The sequence below is a fragment of the Cydia amplana genome, chromosome 8 (genome assembly GCF_948474715.1).
Source record: "Cydia amplana chromosome 8, ilCydAmpl1.1, whole genome shotgun sequence".
NCBI classification, from domain to species: Eukaryota; Metazoa; Arthropoda; class Insecta; order Lepidoptera; family Tortricidae; genus Cydia; species Cydia amplana.
In genome coordinates this window covers 1,666,745-1,685,632 of record NC_086076.1, presented here as the reverse complement: position 1 = coordinate 1,685,632, position 18,888 = coordinate 1,666,745, and the positions used below count along the sequence as shown (strand labels likewise).

The 18,888-nt window shown below is 40.7% G+C and overlaps 2 protein-coding genes across 2 annotated transcripts in view; one reads left to right on the top strand and one right to left on the bottom strand.

Moving 5' to 3' along the window:
- Positions 1-18,888, bottom strand: part of LOC134649989 (cardioacceleratory peptide receptor-like) — a 152,195-nt gene that overhangs the window by 123,381 nt on the left and 9,926 nt on the right. The gene's annotated exons all lie outside the window — the stretch shown is intronic.
- LOC134650397 (uncharacterized) lies at positions 1,521-2,414 on the top strand. Its single transcript, XM_063505352.1, has one exon. It carries the CDS (start codon positions 1,521-1,523, stop codon positions 2,412-2,414), a length of 894 nt encoding a protein of 297 aa, XP_063361422.1.

Here is an 18,888-nt window from a genome sequence, read left to right as displayed (position 1 = left end):
AATTCAAGTTTGAATTGGCCTCCTGTAGCTTTATGTAGTATGTTACTAATATTATTTCGAAGAACTTACTCTGAACTAAATTAATTGTGATATTAATATCAAAGGTATTCTGGGAACGTGTCAGTTACCAACCAGAACGAAGTATCGATCTTTGGTAGGAATTTCGCGGCTTTTCTTCAAGCCTATACCTATTATACATAAACCAAGTATTTGAAAGCGGAAATATTACTTTAACAGCCGAAACCATAATACGTCATACAGGGTGGCCAACTTAGAGGTATACAACTTTTTTTTGCCGCCATTTTATTTTGGCGGTAAATATGACAGTTATTGCATGAAAATTAGTTTGTGTAGATACGGCAAATTTATTATGGAGCGTTTTACGACGGAACAACGTGTTTTAATCATTAAAAACAATAGAAACATTAAAAATAACGTTTCCCGGTCGATTAATTTCGAGAAACGGTGACATTGACTGGCCCCCAAGATCGCCTGATTTAACAGCTCCTGACTTTTTTCTGTGGGGCTATCTAAAGGGACGTGTCTATGCTAATAGGCCAACGAACCTTCAGCAATTAAAACAAAATATTCGAAACACTGTCGCTGAGATAACGCCAGAAATGTGTGAAAAAGTGATGAAAAACGCGATGAAAAGGGTTCGCATCTGCCATGCTGCTAGAGGTGGACATTTGTCTGACATTATTTTCCATGTGTAATTGCTGACCCTACATATTATATTTAACAAAGAATACTTAATATTTTTTATGTTTTATAGAATAAAATTTCAAAAATAAAGTGTATACCTCTTATTTGGCCACCCTGTACCTATATTATGTTGTGGGCTACTTTCCCACTTACACTTATACCTACACTTACACCTACACTTATACTTACACTTCACTTAACTAATATTAATACACTAATATAAAACATAATATTAATATATACACATATTTATTTACATACATTTTATATATTTATTTACATTTACACAATAATAATATACACGTTATATTTACACATCGTCCGTCAATTCTTGACGGTGCCAACAAGTCGGGTGCAATGCAAACGCGCACCGCGATAGCAGTCCTTTGTTCAGAGCGGCCGGTTTTGAGACCCGCTCCGTGCCGGCCGGTCATCGCCGCGCCCCGCCTCAGTCTATGACGCGGCCACAGCACTGACGCGAAACGCATGTCGCTTATGACCGCTAGACGCATTACGTTCGCTATCGCTCTTGCTTTTGTTTACGCTATATTTTCTATTTCTATCTTTCTTCCGTACTGTTACCTTCTGTGTTTCTATCTTCCGAACTTTGGACATTCCTTCTGTGTTGTATATATTATCGACATTATAATATTTATTGGAGAAAGTGGACGTTTGGATTACTGTGGCTGAGATACGTCACGCACCCTATCTACATTCCCCATACTGGTGACCCCTGAAGAACACAGTACCAAGAGGATTTTATCAGAAAACCGTACGTAGAAGTGTCGAGTAAAATAGACAAAGGAAATACCGCTATGTCGCCCATCACACAAGTACCGGCGGAAATGCCTGTTTCCACTGCACCATCCGTCACAACTGCGCCTACCGGTTCCACTACAACAACGACTCCGTCATCCGAAGTTTTTAGAGTCGGAGTTCGACTTCCACCTTTTTGGCCGGAGGAACCCGCGATTTGGTTCTCGCAGGTTGAGAGTCAGTTCGACATAGCCGGCATCACCAATGACCTGACAAAGTTTCATTATGTCGTTAGCCAGTTAGATCGACAGTTTGCAAAGGAGGTCAGGGATATTATCACCAATCCACCGGCAACTGACAAATATGTTAAGCTGAAGAGCGAACTCATCAGTCGACTGAGCGATACTACCGAGCGACAGATCCAGCAACTCCTGCATCATGAAGAGCTGGGAGACCGTAAGCCTTCTCAGTTCCTGCGGCACCTGCAGGCTCTGGCAGCTAAGCGCATATCGGACGACGTTTTACGCATGATGTGGACCAACAGATTACCCGCGAGCATCCAAACCGTCCTCGCAGGGCATCCAGATGCTTCGTTGGACATTATCGCAGACCTTGCTGACAGGGTCCACGACATCGGCCCACGCTGCGCTTGTTCGTCGCAAGTCGCTTCTGCAGGCTCCGAGCAACCAGGCTCCAGCGGTGACGCCTTGGCAAGGGAGATAGCTGCGCTCAGGAGAGAGGTTCGAGCCTTGAAGATGGACCGTGAAGGAGGAAGATCCCGCGCAAGGAATCCCAGCCGCTCCAGAAGGCAGAGTCGTTCCAGCACCAGGTCCCAGTCCAGTTATAGGAAATTTCCCATCTGCTGGTACCATTCTAGACATGGGGAGAACGCTAGCAAGTGCGTACAACCCTGCGACTACAAGAAGTCGGGAAATGCCACGGGCAGTCGGTAATGGCGACTCCTGACCGCCCTGTCACATCGCGTCGCCTGTTTGTCACCGACAGAAGGTCGAAGCTGCAGTTTTTGGTCGACACCGGTAGCGACCTCTGCGTCTTCCCCAAGTCGTTACTGCGCGAGCGTCGAGCACCGACGGGGTACAACCTCTCCGCAGCCAACGGGACACCCATCGAAACCTTCGGTTACGCGCATCTTAACCTGGACCTTGGACTTCGACGCGACTTTCCTTGGCGTTTTGTGGTAGCTATGGTTACTAAACCGATTATAGGGGCGGATTTTCTAGCGCACTATAATTTAATTGTAGATTGTGGTGGTAAGAGGCTAGGTCGTATTATAGATAACATCACTAGTTTATACGTTAATGCCGTTTCTGCTATTAATACTAGTGATATATTTTCTGTAAAGGTCATGAACGGCAGCGATTCCTGCTACCATCAAATATTGTCACAGGAATATCCTGAGATCACCCGACCTGCTGGCATACACCGCACTATACCACACAACACACAACACCACATTCGCACCACTCCAGGTCCCCCGGTATCCTGCGCTCCGAGACGTCTTGCCCCAGACAAGCTGAAGGTGGCGAGACAGGAGTTTGAAGGTATGTTGGCTAGCGGCACGGCACGACCATCAGAGAGCCCTTGGTCTTCACCACTGCACCTGGCGCCTAAAAAAGATAATGGGTGGCGCCCCTGTGGTGATTACCGTCAGCTCAACGCCCGTACCATCCCTGACAAATACCCCATCAGGCATTTGCATGATTTTACCCACAGCATATCTGGTTGTAAGGTCTTTAGTACCATTGACCTCGTAAAGGCTTACAACCAGATACCTGTATGTCCGGAGGACATACCGAAGACGGCCATCACTACACCCTTCGGTATGTTCGAATTTCCGTATATGACATTCGGACTCCGGAACGCAGGCCAGACCTTTCAAAGGTTCGTGGACGAGCTGACACGCGGGCTGGACTTCGTCTACTGCTACTTGGACGACTTCTTGGTGTTTTCCAGAGACGAAGAACAGCACAAACAGCACCTACGTGAAGTTTTTACCAGACTCCGAGACTACGGCATGGTTATCAACGTGTCTAAGTGCGTTTTTGGGGCTCCACAGGTAACTTTTTTAGGTTACCTGATTTCGGAGAGCGGCACCAAACCCTTAGACACGAAAGTCCAAGCCATACGTGACTTTCCACCACCCAAGGACGTCAAGCAGCTGAGGAAATTTTTGGGTATGGCCAACTTTTATAGGCGATTCCTGCCACATGCCGCTCAAATCCAAGCACCTCTCAACGCACTCCTGGGTGGAGCAGTCAAAGGTTCCAAACCCATCAACCTGACCGGCGATGCTCTGAAGGCTTTCAACGAGACTAAGGAAAGCCTATCCAACGCAGCGTTACTTGCTCATCCTGATTGTCGGGCTAAGCTGGCGTTAGTCACAGACGCATCGGACGTGGCACTTGGTGCGGTTTTACAGCAGCAGCTACAGGACCAGGTATGGCAGCCGTTGGCTTTCTTTTCCCGGAAACTGAGTCCATCCCAGACCAAATACTCGCCGTATGATCGTGAACTGCTGGCGATCTACGAGGGTATCAAATACTTCCGACACATGCTAGAGGCGAGGCACTTCACGATCTATACTGACCATAAGCCGATCAGTTTTGCTTTCCACGAGCGGAAACATACCTGTTCGCCTAGGCAGTTTAGGCACTTGGACTACATATCCCAGTTCACAACCGACATAAGGCACATATCTGGCAAAGACAATGTTGTGGCCGACACCTTATCTCGGATTGCAGAACTGGCGATACCACTCGATCTTGCCGACCTAGCTAGATCTCAAGTGTCCGATCCCGAGCTCGCTGAGTACTTGACCTCGTCATCACTGCGCTTGGTAAGAATGCCATTCCCGGGTAGTCCAGAACCCTTGTACTGCGACGTCAGTACGCCGACTCCCCGACCATTCGTTACCAAGCAGTACCGAAAAGCCGTTTTCGACAGTCTCCACTCCTTAAGTCATCCTGGTGCCAACACAAGTGCTAAGATTGTAGCCCAGCGTTTTGTATGGCCCAGCGTAAGGAAGGACTGCCGAGACTGGGCACGAGCTTGTGTGCCATGTCAACGGTCTAAAGTGAGCCGTCATGTGTCTGCACCTCTAGGCACATTTGAACTCCCTCGGGCTCGCTTTCAGCAGGTACATATTGACCTAATCGGTCCTCTCCCTGTTTCACAAGGCTTCCGCTATTGCCTGACGGCCATAGACCGCTTTACGCGGTGGCCAGAGGTCGTACCAATAGCGGACATCACGGCGGAGACGGTGGCCAAGGCTTTATTGGCTGGCTGGATATCCAGGTTTGGATGTCCAGTAGATATTGTCACAGATCGTGGTCGACAATTTGAGTCCACACTGTTTCAGTATCTATCCAAGGCCATCGGCTTCCAGCATAGACGCACGACCGCGTACCATCCAGCATGCAATGGCATTGTGGAACGCTTCCACAGGCAGCTCAAGGCCGCCATTACATGCCATGCTGACGCCAATTGGTCCGAGGTATTGCCTCAAGTGCTTCTCGGCATACGCAGCGCCTTTAAAGAGGACTTACAAGCGTCCTCAGCCGAAATGCTCTACGGCGAGCCGCTGCGACTTCCAGGCGAATTTTTTGATCCAAGCGTACCCGGTACCACTGATGTCACCGATTTTACCGCACGGTTACGCTCATTCGCCTCGAAGTTGAAGCCTACGCCAGCTTCACGCCACAGCAAAGACAAGATCTTTGTGTTCAAAGAGTTAGCGACAGCTGAATACGTCTTCCTCCGCGAAGACGCTTCACGCGCTCCTCTAACGCCTGTATACTCAGGCCCGCACAAAGTTCTGGAGAGAACTGATAAAGTTTTTAAACTCCTCATTAAAGGCAAACCTGTCACCGTGACCATCGACCGATTGAAACCAGCGCATTACCTGTCCCAAGACTTGAAACTCGCTGATCAGGGGTCGACCACACCTGCCGCACCAGAACACATCCTGCGCGGGAGGCAGCATAGTGACCCTGGGCCAAGTCAGGCTAACGTACCTAGAACTACTCGTTCGGGAAGGCAAGTACGTTTCCCAGATTATTATCGCCCTTAACCAGGTCTCTGGGGGGGAGTGATGTGGGCTACTTTCCCACTTACACTTATACCTACACTTACACCTACACTTATACTTACACTTCACTTAACTAATATTAATACACTAATATAAAACATAATATTAATATATACACATATTTATTTACATACATTTTATATATTTATTTACATTTACACAATAATAATATACACGTTATATTTACACATCGTCCGTCAATTCTTGACGGTGCCAACAAGTCGGGTGCAATGCAAACGCGCACCGCGATAGCAGTCCTTTGTTCAGAGCGGCCGGTTTTGAGACCCGCTCCGTGCCGGCCGGTCATCGCCGCGCCCCGCCTCAGTCTATGACGCGGCCACAGCACTGACGCGAAACGCATGTCGCTTATGACCGCTAGACGCATTACGTTCGCTATCGCTCTTGCTTTTGTTTACGCTATATTTTCTATTTCTATCTTTCTTCCGTACTGTTACCTTCTGTGTTTCTATCTTCCGAACTTTGGACATTCCTTCTGTGTTGTATATATTATCGACATTATAATATTTATTGGAGAAAGTGGACGTTTGGATTACTGTGGCTGAGATACGTCACGCACCCTATCTACATTCCCCATAATCATGGACTAACCTATTAGGACTCGCAATCGCCATTTTGAGTAGCGTACCCCGGAAGAAAACATTTTTTTTGTATTAGACTTAGATGGCGTCGGTCATTCAGCGGGCTGTAGGTTGTGTAGCCCATTCCGCAAGAGGGCGCTGCCACTAGAAGAGTTGTAGACGTTGTAGTTGTTAAGGTGTAGTTCTTAGTTTTTCTTAAACGAATGGATAGATGGCGCAATAATTTTAATATTAGGTAGCTGGTCAACCAAATCTTGTCAGTAAAAAAAGGCGCGAAATTCAAATTTTCTATGGGACTACATTTTTCAAATTTGCCGCCTTTTTCTACTGTCAAGATCTGGTTGACCGAGTATACTACCGCATCATTTGCGTTTCTATGTGTGAACAGCGCATCTGTACACGTGTCATTGTGTGAGTTAGTTGTTATTATTATAATTAGGGCTGACTTTCGTTTTTTGTCACAGATAGCAATCAAATGTATATGTTTTAGATAAAAATGGTCTTCACAGCAAGATGTGTTGTCGTTAATTGTGTAAACACTAGCAGAAATAGTGACTGCAAATTTTATAGATTTCCAAAAGTAGTGTGGAAACAAGAACACGCAATAAATGGATAATTGCCGTAAGGAGAAAAAAAGTAAGTCACCTAACCTAACCTCTAAAATCATACCTTCCTTAAATACGCAAAAATTTGATTTATGTTGTAAACGTATCAAGTTTTAACGGTGAATTATTTTGTTATAGTCCCGATGGCACTCAAAACCGGACGACAGAATTTGCAGTGCTTACTTTATTGTTGGTAGAAAGGCTGATGAAAGTGATGAACAAGCCAGTCCCAGCTATGTTCCAAGAATCGAGACAAATCAAGACGGATTGACGAAAATGCGGCAATATCGAGGTTCCAACGTTATATGGAACGAAGAAACGCGAAAAAATAGAAGCTGTTAGTGCTATTAATACAACTAATACAAGTGACTTTGAATTGCTGGAAAATAGTGTTAGTGTGACTTCAAAATATTGATAGTGAATGTCAAGTGGACCTGTATACAGGTGTACAAAATCCAGGAAAGACGTTTACGTGCAACAGGTACATATTTTATGGTAAAAAAACGTGATGCCGAAGTTCAAACAGAAATATGTAGATATCAGTACCAGTGTACGAAGATTATTAAGCATTTTAAAATAACAAAACTCGAAGTCTGTAATACTGCTAAAAGTATTTCTCTGGATCTAGCCACCATAACTGACAGTAAATATTTTGCTGGATTTTAATTTATTAAAACCAACGAACAGGGGCCGATTGCATAACAAACTACAACTAATAATACAACCGGAACTCCTTATTTAATAAGTTAAATTAGAAAAGGAGTTCCGCTTGTAATATTAGTTGTAGCAAGTTGTAATTTGTTATGCAATCGGCCGCAGCTTGTAGATCTTGCAGGTGTTACTCTTAACAACTTCAACTTTTTATTAAAAACTACACAAATAAATTATATGGTGAGCGAAAAAGATAGACTTCTACTTTTCTTGATGAAAATAAAACTTGGTGTCACATTTTCAGCACTCAGTGTTTTGTTCGGTATTCATAGAACAACAGTGTCAAGAATATTCTGCCCGTATGTTGAAGAAGTAGCAGCTGTTACATCAAATTTGGTTTTTTGGCTAGAATGCTTCCGTCCGGAGTATAGTAACACTAGAGTACAGAGTTGCCTATAGTACCTACAGAGCAAGTATAGAAGTACCATCAAGTTTTGCTAATCGTGTGTATTGCTACTCACACTATAAAAAGGGTTTTACCTCAAAAGTGCTTATTGGTATTACTCCAGGGAGGCTTCATATCGTTCAAGTCAAAAGAATGTGGTGGAAGAAAAAGTGTCTCCCAAATAACGAGTCAGGATTAGTAGACTACTTAAAAAATTGGGATATTGTCTTGGCTGATAAGGGATTTCCGGCAATAAAGAATGTAATTGATGAAAGTGGAAAAGAAATTGTTTTTTTAGACTGGAGGAAACCGGCCTGTTTTGAGAAAAGTCGTCGACATCTCTTCTAAATACCTAAAACTGGTATGGATGTGTTCCTCGTGATCTCTAGAATACGAATTGACCGGTTTTGGTTTATGGAGGGGGGGACGGGTCGAAAAAAGGGGGGGGGGGGCAAAGATGTCGGCCGACCATCATTGATATTTGTGCTATTATCTATGAAAAGGGAGCTTATTGCCGATGGCGCTTACGACACTGACATCGATAAGCAAAAAACGTAGTAGTTTAAAATTGGGGATTCTGGCACATGTTTAGTTGTTTTGATTCCCAATTTAGCAATTAAGTTTCTTTGAATACTGGAACATTCAATGTTGCTGTCTATCCAATGCGGAGGTCAATTTATGTTATGTGACGCTGATGGACTGATCAGTCATGTTGTGTTAGAAAACTTAAATCGGATTTAAAGGTCCCTTTGTAGTTTTTTATAAATAACTCTTAGACATAGACATAGAAAAGTTTTATTCAACATCACATGAAGTTGCACGCTTAAACGGTGACCTGTAGCAAAAATGATCTGATACATAAGTAATCTTCATAAAATTTTCTACATTAAATATTCTATACGCTTTTTCGCTAGGATCAATATTTAAAAAAATATTTAAGGGAAAAAGTTAATTATAATCAATTGTTAATATTTTTTGTAAACGGTGGCCTGTAGCAAAAAATGTTCTGATACATAAGTAATCTACATAAAATTTTCTACATTAAATATTCTGTACACTTTTTCGCTGGGATCAATATTTAAAAAAATATAAAAGGGAGAAACTTAATTATAATCAAACAATTAATCAATCAATTTTTTGTTAATAACTCGTAAACGGTGGCCTGTAGCAAAAAATGGTTTGAAACATAAGTAATCTACATCCAATTTTCTACATTAAATATTCTATAAAAAAATTCGGTAGGTTCAATATTTAAAAAAATATTTATGGGAGAAAGTCAATTATAATCAATTGTTAATAATTTTGTAAATAACTCGTAAACGGTGGCCTGTAGCAAAACATGTTCTGATACATAAGTAATCTACATAAAATTTTCTACATTAAATATTCTGTACACTTTTTCGCTGGGATCAATATTTAAAAAAATATTTATGGGAGAAAGTTAATTATAATCAATTGTTAATATTTTTTGTAAATAACTCGTAAACGATGGCCTGTAGCAAAAAATGTTCTGATACATAAGTAATCTACATAAAATTTTCTACATTAAATATTCTGTACACTTTTTCGCTGGGATCAATATTTAAAAAAATATTTAAGGGAGAAAGTTAATTATAATCAATTGTTAATATTTTTTGTAAATAACTCGTAAACAGTGGCCTGTAGCAAAAACTGTTCTGATACATAAGTAATCTACATAAAATTTTCTACATTAAATATTCTGTACACTTTTTCGCTGGGATCAGTATTTAAAAAAATATTTAAGTGAGAAAGTTAATTATAATCAATTGTTAATATTTTTTGTTAATAACTCGTAAACGGTGGCCTGTAGCAAAAAATGTTCCGAAACATAAGTAATCTACATCCAATTTTCTACATTAAATATTCTATAAAAAAATTCGGTAGGTTCAATGTTTAAAAAAAATATTTAAGGGAGAAAGTTAATGGGGAAGTTAGTGCACTGAGTTGTCCCTTTTGTCCCAGGCGATGCCGCTTGACACAATTGTTCCTTTGATCATACTTAATTGATGTGAAGCCTTAACCTGGATATTAACTTTTGGCTTACCCCCAAAAAGGGAGAGGAGAAAAGTGGTTCCGGCTGTACACTGCGCTCTGTTTGATATAAAGCCGCAATCCGATGATTGATTGACATAATTGTTCTCCCAGGAGGTTCGTGGGGTATTTGTCTTTGGTACGGTCGTATAGAGAGCGGCTGGGTGACCTCCAGAAAATTCCGACTTTTGGTCTACCGCTTCCGGTCAGAAAAATGTTTGACGGCCCGGCCAAACGGTCGGACCTAGGTGGGGGGGGTGCTCGACCAAATGTCATAGAGGTACCCTGGCAGTTTTTGACGCCGCCATTTTTTTGTCAAAATGGCAGACTTTTATTTTTTATTTTTTCAAGTTTGTCCTAGCGCGCTGAAATTTTGGTCACGGAAACTTGGGGTCCCCTAGATTATTTGTAAAATGTTTTAATTGCGGAAAAACTGGGCACTTTTATTTTGTATGGTAACTTTTAAACGGTGCGTGATAGGTGGGGGGTGCTCGACCAAATGTCATAGAGGGCCTCGAGGGAAATAAAACTGCATTGAAAAAAATTCAAAATGGCCGACTTTTTTTTAATTTTTTCAAGTTGGTCCGAGCGCTCCGAGATTTGGCATGGCAGGAGATAGAGGCCTCTAGATTCCTATAAAATTTTTTTTTTTTTTTATAAAACCCAAGATGACGGAAAAAATGGTAATTTTTATTTTGTATGGCAGCTTTTAAACGGTGCGAGATGGGTGGGGGGTGCTCGACCAAATGTCATAGAGGGCCTCGAGAAAAATGGAACTGCATTTAAAAATTTTCAAAATGGCCTTTTTTTTTTTAAGTTAGTCCGAGCGCGCTGAGATTTGGATGCGACAAGCCTGGGGGCCCAAGAATACTATGTGAAAAATTTATTTGGAAAAGTCCAACATGGCGGCGGACACGGGCAAAAGTCAAATTTCCAAGTAGGTTAAGCGAGCCCGTAGGGCGAGCTTCAGGCTGGGAGGCCGAAGGCCGACCCCGCGGAGGGCCGTTAGGCCTGGAGCTTCACCCCGAGTGTCCAAGCGTGGCCTACCCCCAGTAATTTTAGGCGAGGCCGAAGGCCAAGCTGCGGGAATGACGAACCAAGCAAAATCCTATACAAAAACTGTGTTAAGCGAGCCCGAAGGGCGAGCTTCAGGCTGGGAGGCCGAAGGCCGACCCCGGCGGAGGGCCAAAGGCCCGGAGCCTTCACACCGACTCCCAAGCGTACAACCCCCAGTAATTTAAAGCGAGGCCGAAAACCGAGCTGCGTGAATGCAGCGCTTCCAAGCGTTCTACCAAGTCAACTGTCTTGATAAGCGAGCGTTGGCGACGCGTCGAGGTTCGCGAAGGCCGAAGGCCGAGCTCCGCGTAGGGCCGAAGACCCGAAGCGTTACACGAGAGGGGGAAGTTGGAGCTTAAACACGACCCAATAGTAAAAGTGGCTTAGACAAGCGAAACGGCGGGCCGAAGGCCGTAGGCCTCCTGCCATGCCAAATCTCGGTGCGCTCGGAGCAACTTGAAATTTAAAAAAAAAAAAGTCGGCCAGTTTGATTTTTTTTCAATGCAGTTTTATTTCCCTCGAGGCCCTCTATGTTATTTGGTCGAGCACCCCCCACCTATCATCCATCGTTTAAAAGTTACCATACAAAATAAAAGTGCCCAGTTTTTCCGCAAATAAACATTTTACAAAAAAAAAAATTTTCATAGGAATCTAGGGGACCCCGACTTTTCGTGACCAAAATTTCGGCGCGCTAGGACAAACTTGAAAAAATAAAAAAATAAAGTCGGCCATTTTGAAAAAAAAAATGGCGGCGTCAAAATCTGCCAGGGTAAAATATGACATTTGGTCGAGCACCTCCCACCTAAATCCGACCGTTTGGCCGGGCCGTCAAACATTTTTCTGACCGGAAGCGGTAGACCAAAAGTCGGAATTTTATGGAGGTGACCCAGCCGCCCTCTATACGACCGTACCAAAGACAAATACCCCACGAACCTGCTTCTGGGAGAACAATTATGTCAATCAATCATCGGATTGCGGTTTTATATCAAACAGAGCGCAGTGTACAGCCGGAACCACTTTTCTCCTCTCCCTTTTTGGGGGGAAGCCAAAAGTTAATATCCAGGTTAAGACTTCAGATCAATTAAGTATGATCCAAGGAACAATTGTGTCAAGCGGCATCGCCTGGGACAAAAGGGACAACTCAGTGCACTAACTTCCCCATTAACTTTCTCCCTTAAATATTTTTTTAAATATTGAACCTACCGAATTTTTTATACAATATTTAATGTAGAAAATTGGATGTAGATTACTTATGTTTCAAAACATTTTTTACTACAGGCCACCGTTTACGAGTTATTAACAAAAAATATTAACAATTGATTATAATTAACTTTCTCCCTTTTATATTTTTTTAAATATTGATCCCAGCGAAAAAGTGTACAGAATATTTAATGTAGAAAATTTTATGTAGATTACTTATGTATCAGAACATTTTTCGCTACAGGCCACCGTTTACGAGTTATTTACAAAAAATATTAACAATTGATTATAATTAACTTTCTCCCTTAAATATTTTTTTAAATATTGATCCTAGCGAAAAAGCGTATAGAATATTTAATGTAGAAAATTTTATGAAGATTACTTATGTATCAGAACATTTTTGCTACAGGCCACCGTTTAAGAGTTAATTATAAAAAACTACAAAGGGACCTTTAAATCCAATTTAAGTTTTCTAACACAACATGACTTCATCAGTTCATCAGCGTCACATAACATAAATTTACCTCCGCATTGGATAGACAGCAACATTGAATGTTCCAGTATTCAAAGAAACTTAATTGCTAAATTGGGAATCAAAACAACTAAACATGTGCCAGAATCCCCAATTTTAAACTACTACGTTTTTTGCTTATCGATGTCAGTGTCGTAAGCGCCATCGGCAATAAAGTCCCTTTTCATAGATAATAGCACATTTGTTCACATCTTGAGTCCTATGCGACCGATCGGTTCGTGTGAGGTGTCGTTTGAAAGAGTATTAAATGTGCTATTATTGTTTCATAATAACTGTAGTCAATTACAAAATATTTTAAAATATTTGAGTTTTTACCGTGCATGGATGGCATAAGTAATGAAATGATTAACTATGCGTCTAACTCAATAAATTACAACTATACCGCAATTATTTTATTACAAAATATACGAGACATTTCATTAGCTTACCAAAAACATAATAGACCCCGAGCCAGGCGCAAATTTCGTCAGTCATCGCCTCCCGGGTGAAAACTCGTATACTGGTTAACGGCCATATATGATGAGCCCTCGTGGACGTCAGCTGCCGCTACGTTATGACTTGGTTATATAATATCATACACCATTAAAACTTATAGACCGCGAGCCACGAACAGGTTTCCATGACCAATTAACGGCTACGTATGATGAATCCTCGTGGACGTCAGCTGCCGCTCCGTTGGTGGGTTGAGGAATGGCAGCCACCGAAACATGTAAAAAAAATTGCGGTAAAGTTATAATTTATTGAGTTAGACGCATGTTTTGTCAGTACTTATGCCATCCATGCACGGTAAAAAATCATATATTTTACAATATTTTGTAAACGACTACAGTTATGACTACGGTTATTATGAAACAATAATACCACGTTTAATACTCTTTCAAACGACATCTCACACGAACCGATCGGTCCCATAGGAGAGCGTTCAAGTATTACGTAACGCAATTTTTGGACATTTTTGACCCCCCCTCCCCCCCATGTAACGCGCCGTAACGTTTTTCTGTAACCCCCCTAAAGGCCACAATTATGTTGCGTAAAGTACCGTAAAGTGGCGAAAAGTTCTGAAGGGTTAAAAAACAATGTTACGTAACGCGTAGTTTAAACCCCCCCTCCCGCCTTTGTAACGCATCGTAACGTTTTACAAGAACCCCCCCACCCCCAAATTCGTTACGTAATACTTGAACGCTCCCTAGGACTCAAGATGTGAACATATCAATGCTGGTCGGCCGCCCACTATCCCCCCTTTTTTTCGACACGTCCCCCCCTCCATAAACTAAAACGGTCAATTCGTATTCTACAGACCACGAGGAACACATCCATACCAGTTTTAGGTATTTAGAAGAGATGTCGACGAAAATCGTGAAGGAGACGACTTTTGTTTAATTTACCTATAGACTATTATTATGCCACCTTTTCTCCAGAATAAAGGTGAATTTACAAGGGAAGTGACCGATGCAACTTATAAAATAGCTCGAGTCAGAATTCATGTCGAAAGAATAATGCAGCACTTAATAATTTATCAGATACTACATAAAATTCCTGTAAATGTATTTTATCATAAACTGAAATAAATGTCATATACTCAGAAAAAAACAGAGACCACCGACCGAGATCGAGAGGTAACAGGCACCTGCCGCGATAGCAGAGGACGCTGGTTCGATTCCAGCCTGGGGCACTAGAGGCTAGGGTCACTTTTTCTGAGTATATGACATTTATTTCAGTTTATAATTTATATAGTAGTGTGACTACTCAAAATAATAACAAATTAAAATATTTTCTAAAAATAATTTAATTTGTTCTAGTATGTTATTTTATCATATTGATGATATATTACATGTTTAACCCTTTAACCGCCAGAGTCTGATATATAAGACATTACATATCCAGCTCATCTCGCCACAGTCTGATGAATAAGATAAAGATCTGATTTGGTTTTTACAGCACATTTATAACTCCCGTAACTATGCCAACCTTACTCTGCGTGGTACAATTACTGTCGGTGGTGACACGAGCACGCTCGATCAAAAATTGCTGACGGTTAAAAGGTTAATTGTTGGGTACTAGTAAACCTGCAACCACCTATATTTTCAAACAAATAAAACAACAGTTATTTTTACAATATTTACATTATTTAAAAAGCTATTAAAACATTGCATTTTTATTTAAATTTGTTTTTATTTCACACATAAAACCTGTAAATATTATGTGACTTTTCATGCCTGAAGGACCCTTATGCACATGGAGCATAAGGAACCACAGGCATTGACCACCACATATTTATAACATGGGCCCGTGGACCTATGAAAATGTGTCAGTCAGGTTAGGGTTTAATATGTCCAAGCACTGGACTGATCAACATTTTTATAAGTCTAATGTACAGTCAAGTCAAGTACAATGGATTAAGGTTAAGAAATGCATACATATTTATGAACTCTACTGTACATACCATTAGTCATATTCCTTTATTTCAGTCACATGCATAAACTTACAGCTAAGGATGCCAAAACGCTTATGTGGTAGGGACAATACATACATCAGAATCAAACATAGTCTAAAGCTAAAGATTATTAAAACAAAACAAAAACAATCAAATAAGGTCAGGTTAATATTTAGGTATGCTAGGATTCTAAGATATAAAAATGTTGAGTTCCTTACTTACAGGCCTTCCAGCTAGGTATGCGTATTGCAAATTTTCACAAAGCGTGATACTGCAATATTCAGCTTTACTATACATATAAAAAAAACAGTAATAAACATTTTGAGTTAACAACATTTAAACATATTATTTTACTTAATACTACTACTACATACTACTATTTGAAAAGTTAATTACCTAACATTGTATTGATTATATTTTTTCTGTAAAACTACGCTTTGGCTGGTTTTTCTCACTCAAAGTTTGGTTTGTTCTTGTAGAATACAAGAGCCGTAGATAATGAGCGAAGTAAAATTATTCACTTATTAAAATTGCTGCTTTAATAAAGTCTTTGTCTCTGTCTACTCTTACTATACAACTACCTTTTGGTGAATATATAAAGAGATCATACATAGTCATACCAGTGACATACATTTGCACTTGGATTTGGGTATAAGTTAATATGGTTTGCTTCTTTTTAATTCTGGTTGATCATTCACAAACTGCGAATATTGCACATTATGACATTACATTTTTGTTTATCAAAATCTGCAATAGGTGGTTTTTACAACATACAGGACATTTAACTTCTACTAACACTGACACATTCATCGCATATAACAACACCATCTACACTAGTGCACAACCAAGGCTGATCTTTGCTAACAATCACTCCGACACAAGAAATTCTTAGTCTCCTCGCCGAGTACCACTCTTCAGACATTGATTGTTCTATTGTGTCACTACAGAATTTAAAAATGTCTTTATCTGCCAACGCAACATTTGCTTCATAAAAGTTTTTCTAATGTTTTTTCTATGACTAAAAAAAATTTTTCTATGACTTTTTAGTCTAGCTTCACTTTTGTACACATCAAACTCTTTTCTAAAAATACTAAATACTAAATAAAGTTTTCAAGACATGTAACACATTCTTCTTTTTTTTTATCAGTCTGTTCTACTAAATTTTCCGACAACCTTGCTAACGGAAATTTCAATATCTTCTGTACAATTTATTTCAGCAACTTCCAGTACACGTTTCAAGGCACAATCTTCCTTTAAATCTGTGACATCGAACTGAAAAGGTTCACACTTGTGTTTCTTTGATGTAGGATACATTTCGTGGAAGTATCTCCCTTTGGAATACTTTTCGTTCGTAAATTGTCGAACACTTGGCTTGCCCCATTTTTGTTCCTGGCTGGTTTAGGTGGAACTCTCTTCATGATTGATGTAGTAAATTAGTGCTGCAATGCTGCTTGAATTTGCCACTTTTGTTATAAACAATCGCATGTTACTCTAGTAACATGACGATTGATATTACGAATTAAGGCTGTCTTATACGCTGTCGCCGTCACAGAGGCTTGACGAACCACTCGGGCTTTGATTATGTAGCTCCTGTCGCCTTGCCAGATGTCTTGCACCTCCAGTACGTGCCGGTAACGACCAAATTTCATGGGTTATGGCACGAAAAACCCTGTTCCCGTCAGAAGCACGTTCATTTTAACTGAAAACCACAATGCTAATGTAATTGTCAATACAGCCGTCGTCCAAATATGTCGAATAATTATACTGTAATATCATTAGATTTCATTGAAATTATTACGATGTTTACTTACTTCACGTTTGAAAGTTTTCTGACAGAATATCTCAAAGTTGCGCTCGCTAGGACAGAGAGTCATACTATCTTTGTCTTACACTAGTACTATCACCCAAAAGAAAAGGATGAGTATAGTTTTTTTTGTTCCTATTTACTGATCTATACCTATATTCGATTTTTCAAAGATATCTTTGATACGTCAAATACGTAAAGGCGTATCCAGATTAGTCAATTTTTCACCAATCTGGAAGGGAAGGGAATCGAATCAGGAGGTGCGGACGCAAACGGCAATTTGGCTCACTGATTCGATTGCCCGATCAAATCAGGAGGTGCGGACACAAAAATGCCAATTTTCGAAGCTAGTATCTATGGAATGCTAGGATCTGTACGTACTTTTTACAATCTGATCAAATTCTCGTGTCGAATCAGGCCGTGCGGACGCAAATACCAATTTGATTCCCCGATCACATCAGCAGGTGCGGACACAAAAATGACAAATTTCATAGTAGAATGCAAATTGGTGATTTAATTTCTGTACGTGTGGACGCTAGGCAAGATAAGATTGGCCAAATATTTTCCTGAACAAATCGACTGATTTGATCAGTCCCGTCTGGATACCCACTAATTGGCCAATCTCATTTAGCATCCACACGTAGGTACACAAATTAAATCACCAATTTGCATTCCATAGATAATTACTGTGAAAATTGGCATTTTTGTGTCCGCACCTGCTTATTTGATCGGGGAATCAAATTGGTATTTGCGTCCGCTCGGCCTGATTCGATCGGAGAATTTTATCAGACTGGCGAAAAATTGACTAGTCTGGATACGCCTTTATGCATTACTTACCTTTTTAGGGTTCCGTACCCAAAGGGTAAAAACGGGACCCTATTACTAAGACTCCGCTGTCCGTCCGTCCGTCTGTCACCAGGCTGTATCTCACGAACCGTGATAGCTAGACAGTTGAAATTTTCACAGATGATGTATTTCTGTTGCCGCTATAACAACAAATACTAAAAACAGAATAAAATAAAGATTTAAGTGGGGCTCCCATACAACAAACGTGATTTTTGACCGAAGTTAAGCAACGTCGGGCGGGGTCAGTACTTGGATGGGTGACCGTTTTTTGCTTGTTTTGCTCTATTTTTAGGGTTCCGTAGCCAAATGGCAAAAAACGGAACCCTTATAGATTCGTCATGTCTGTCTGTCTGTCCGTCTGTTTGTCCGTCCGTATGTCACAGCCACTTTTCTCCGAAACTATAAGAACTATACTGTTGAAACTTGGTAAGTAGATGTATTCTGTGAACCGCATTAAGATTTTCACACAAAAATAGAAAAATAACAATTAATTTTTGGGGTTCCCCATACTTCGAACTGAAACTCAAAAATTTTTTTTTCATCAAACCCATACGTATGGGGTATCTATGGATAGGTCTTCAAAAATGATATTGAGGTTCCTAATATCATTTTTTTCTAAACTGAATAGTTTGCGCGAGAGACACTTCCAAAGTGGTAAAATGTGTGTCCCCCCCCCCCCCCCCTAACTTCTAAAATAAGAGAATGATAAAACTAAAAAAAATATATGATGTACATTACCATGTAAACTTCCACCGAAAATTGGTTTGAACGAGATCTAGCAAGTAGTTTTTTTTTTAATACGTCATAAATCGCCTAAATACGGAACCCTTCATGGGCGAGTCCGACTCGCACTTGGCCGCGTTGATGGTGCGGAACCCTCCGTGCGCGAGTCCAACTCGCACTTGTTACATATGTTGAGTATAATATTTGAGGTTGTCATGGTACCCAGTGTAAATAAATATGTCAATAAAAAAATAGAACTTTATCAAATATATTACAAATAGGTAAAAATACTTTTCTCCAATATGCTCGGAAATGTTCACCTTATTGTAGCAAAAATAGTACGGGAAGATCTTCGTTATTGTCAAACTCTAA

Coding starts and splice junctions, on each gene's coding strand:
- LOC134650397 (XM_063505352.1), top strand. CDS start 1,521: ATGTCGCCCATCACACAAGTACCGGCGGAAATGCCTGTTTCCACTGCA.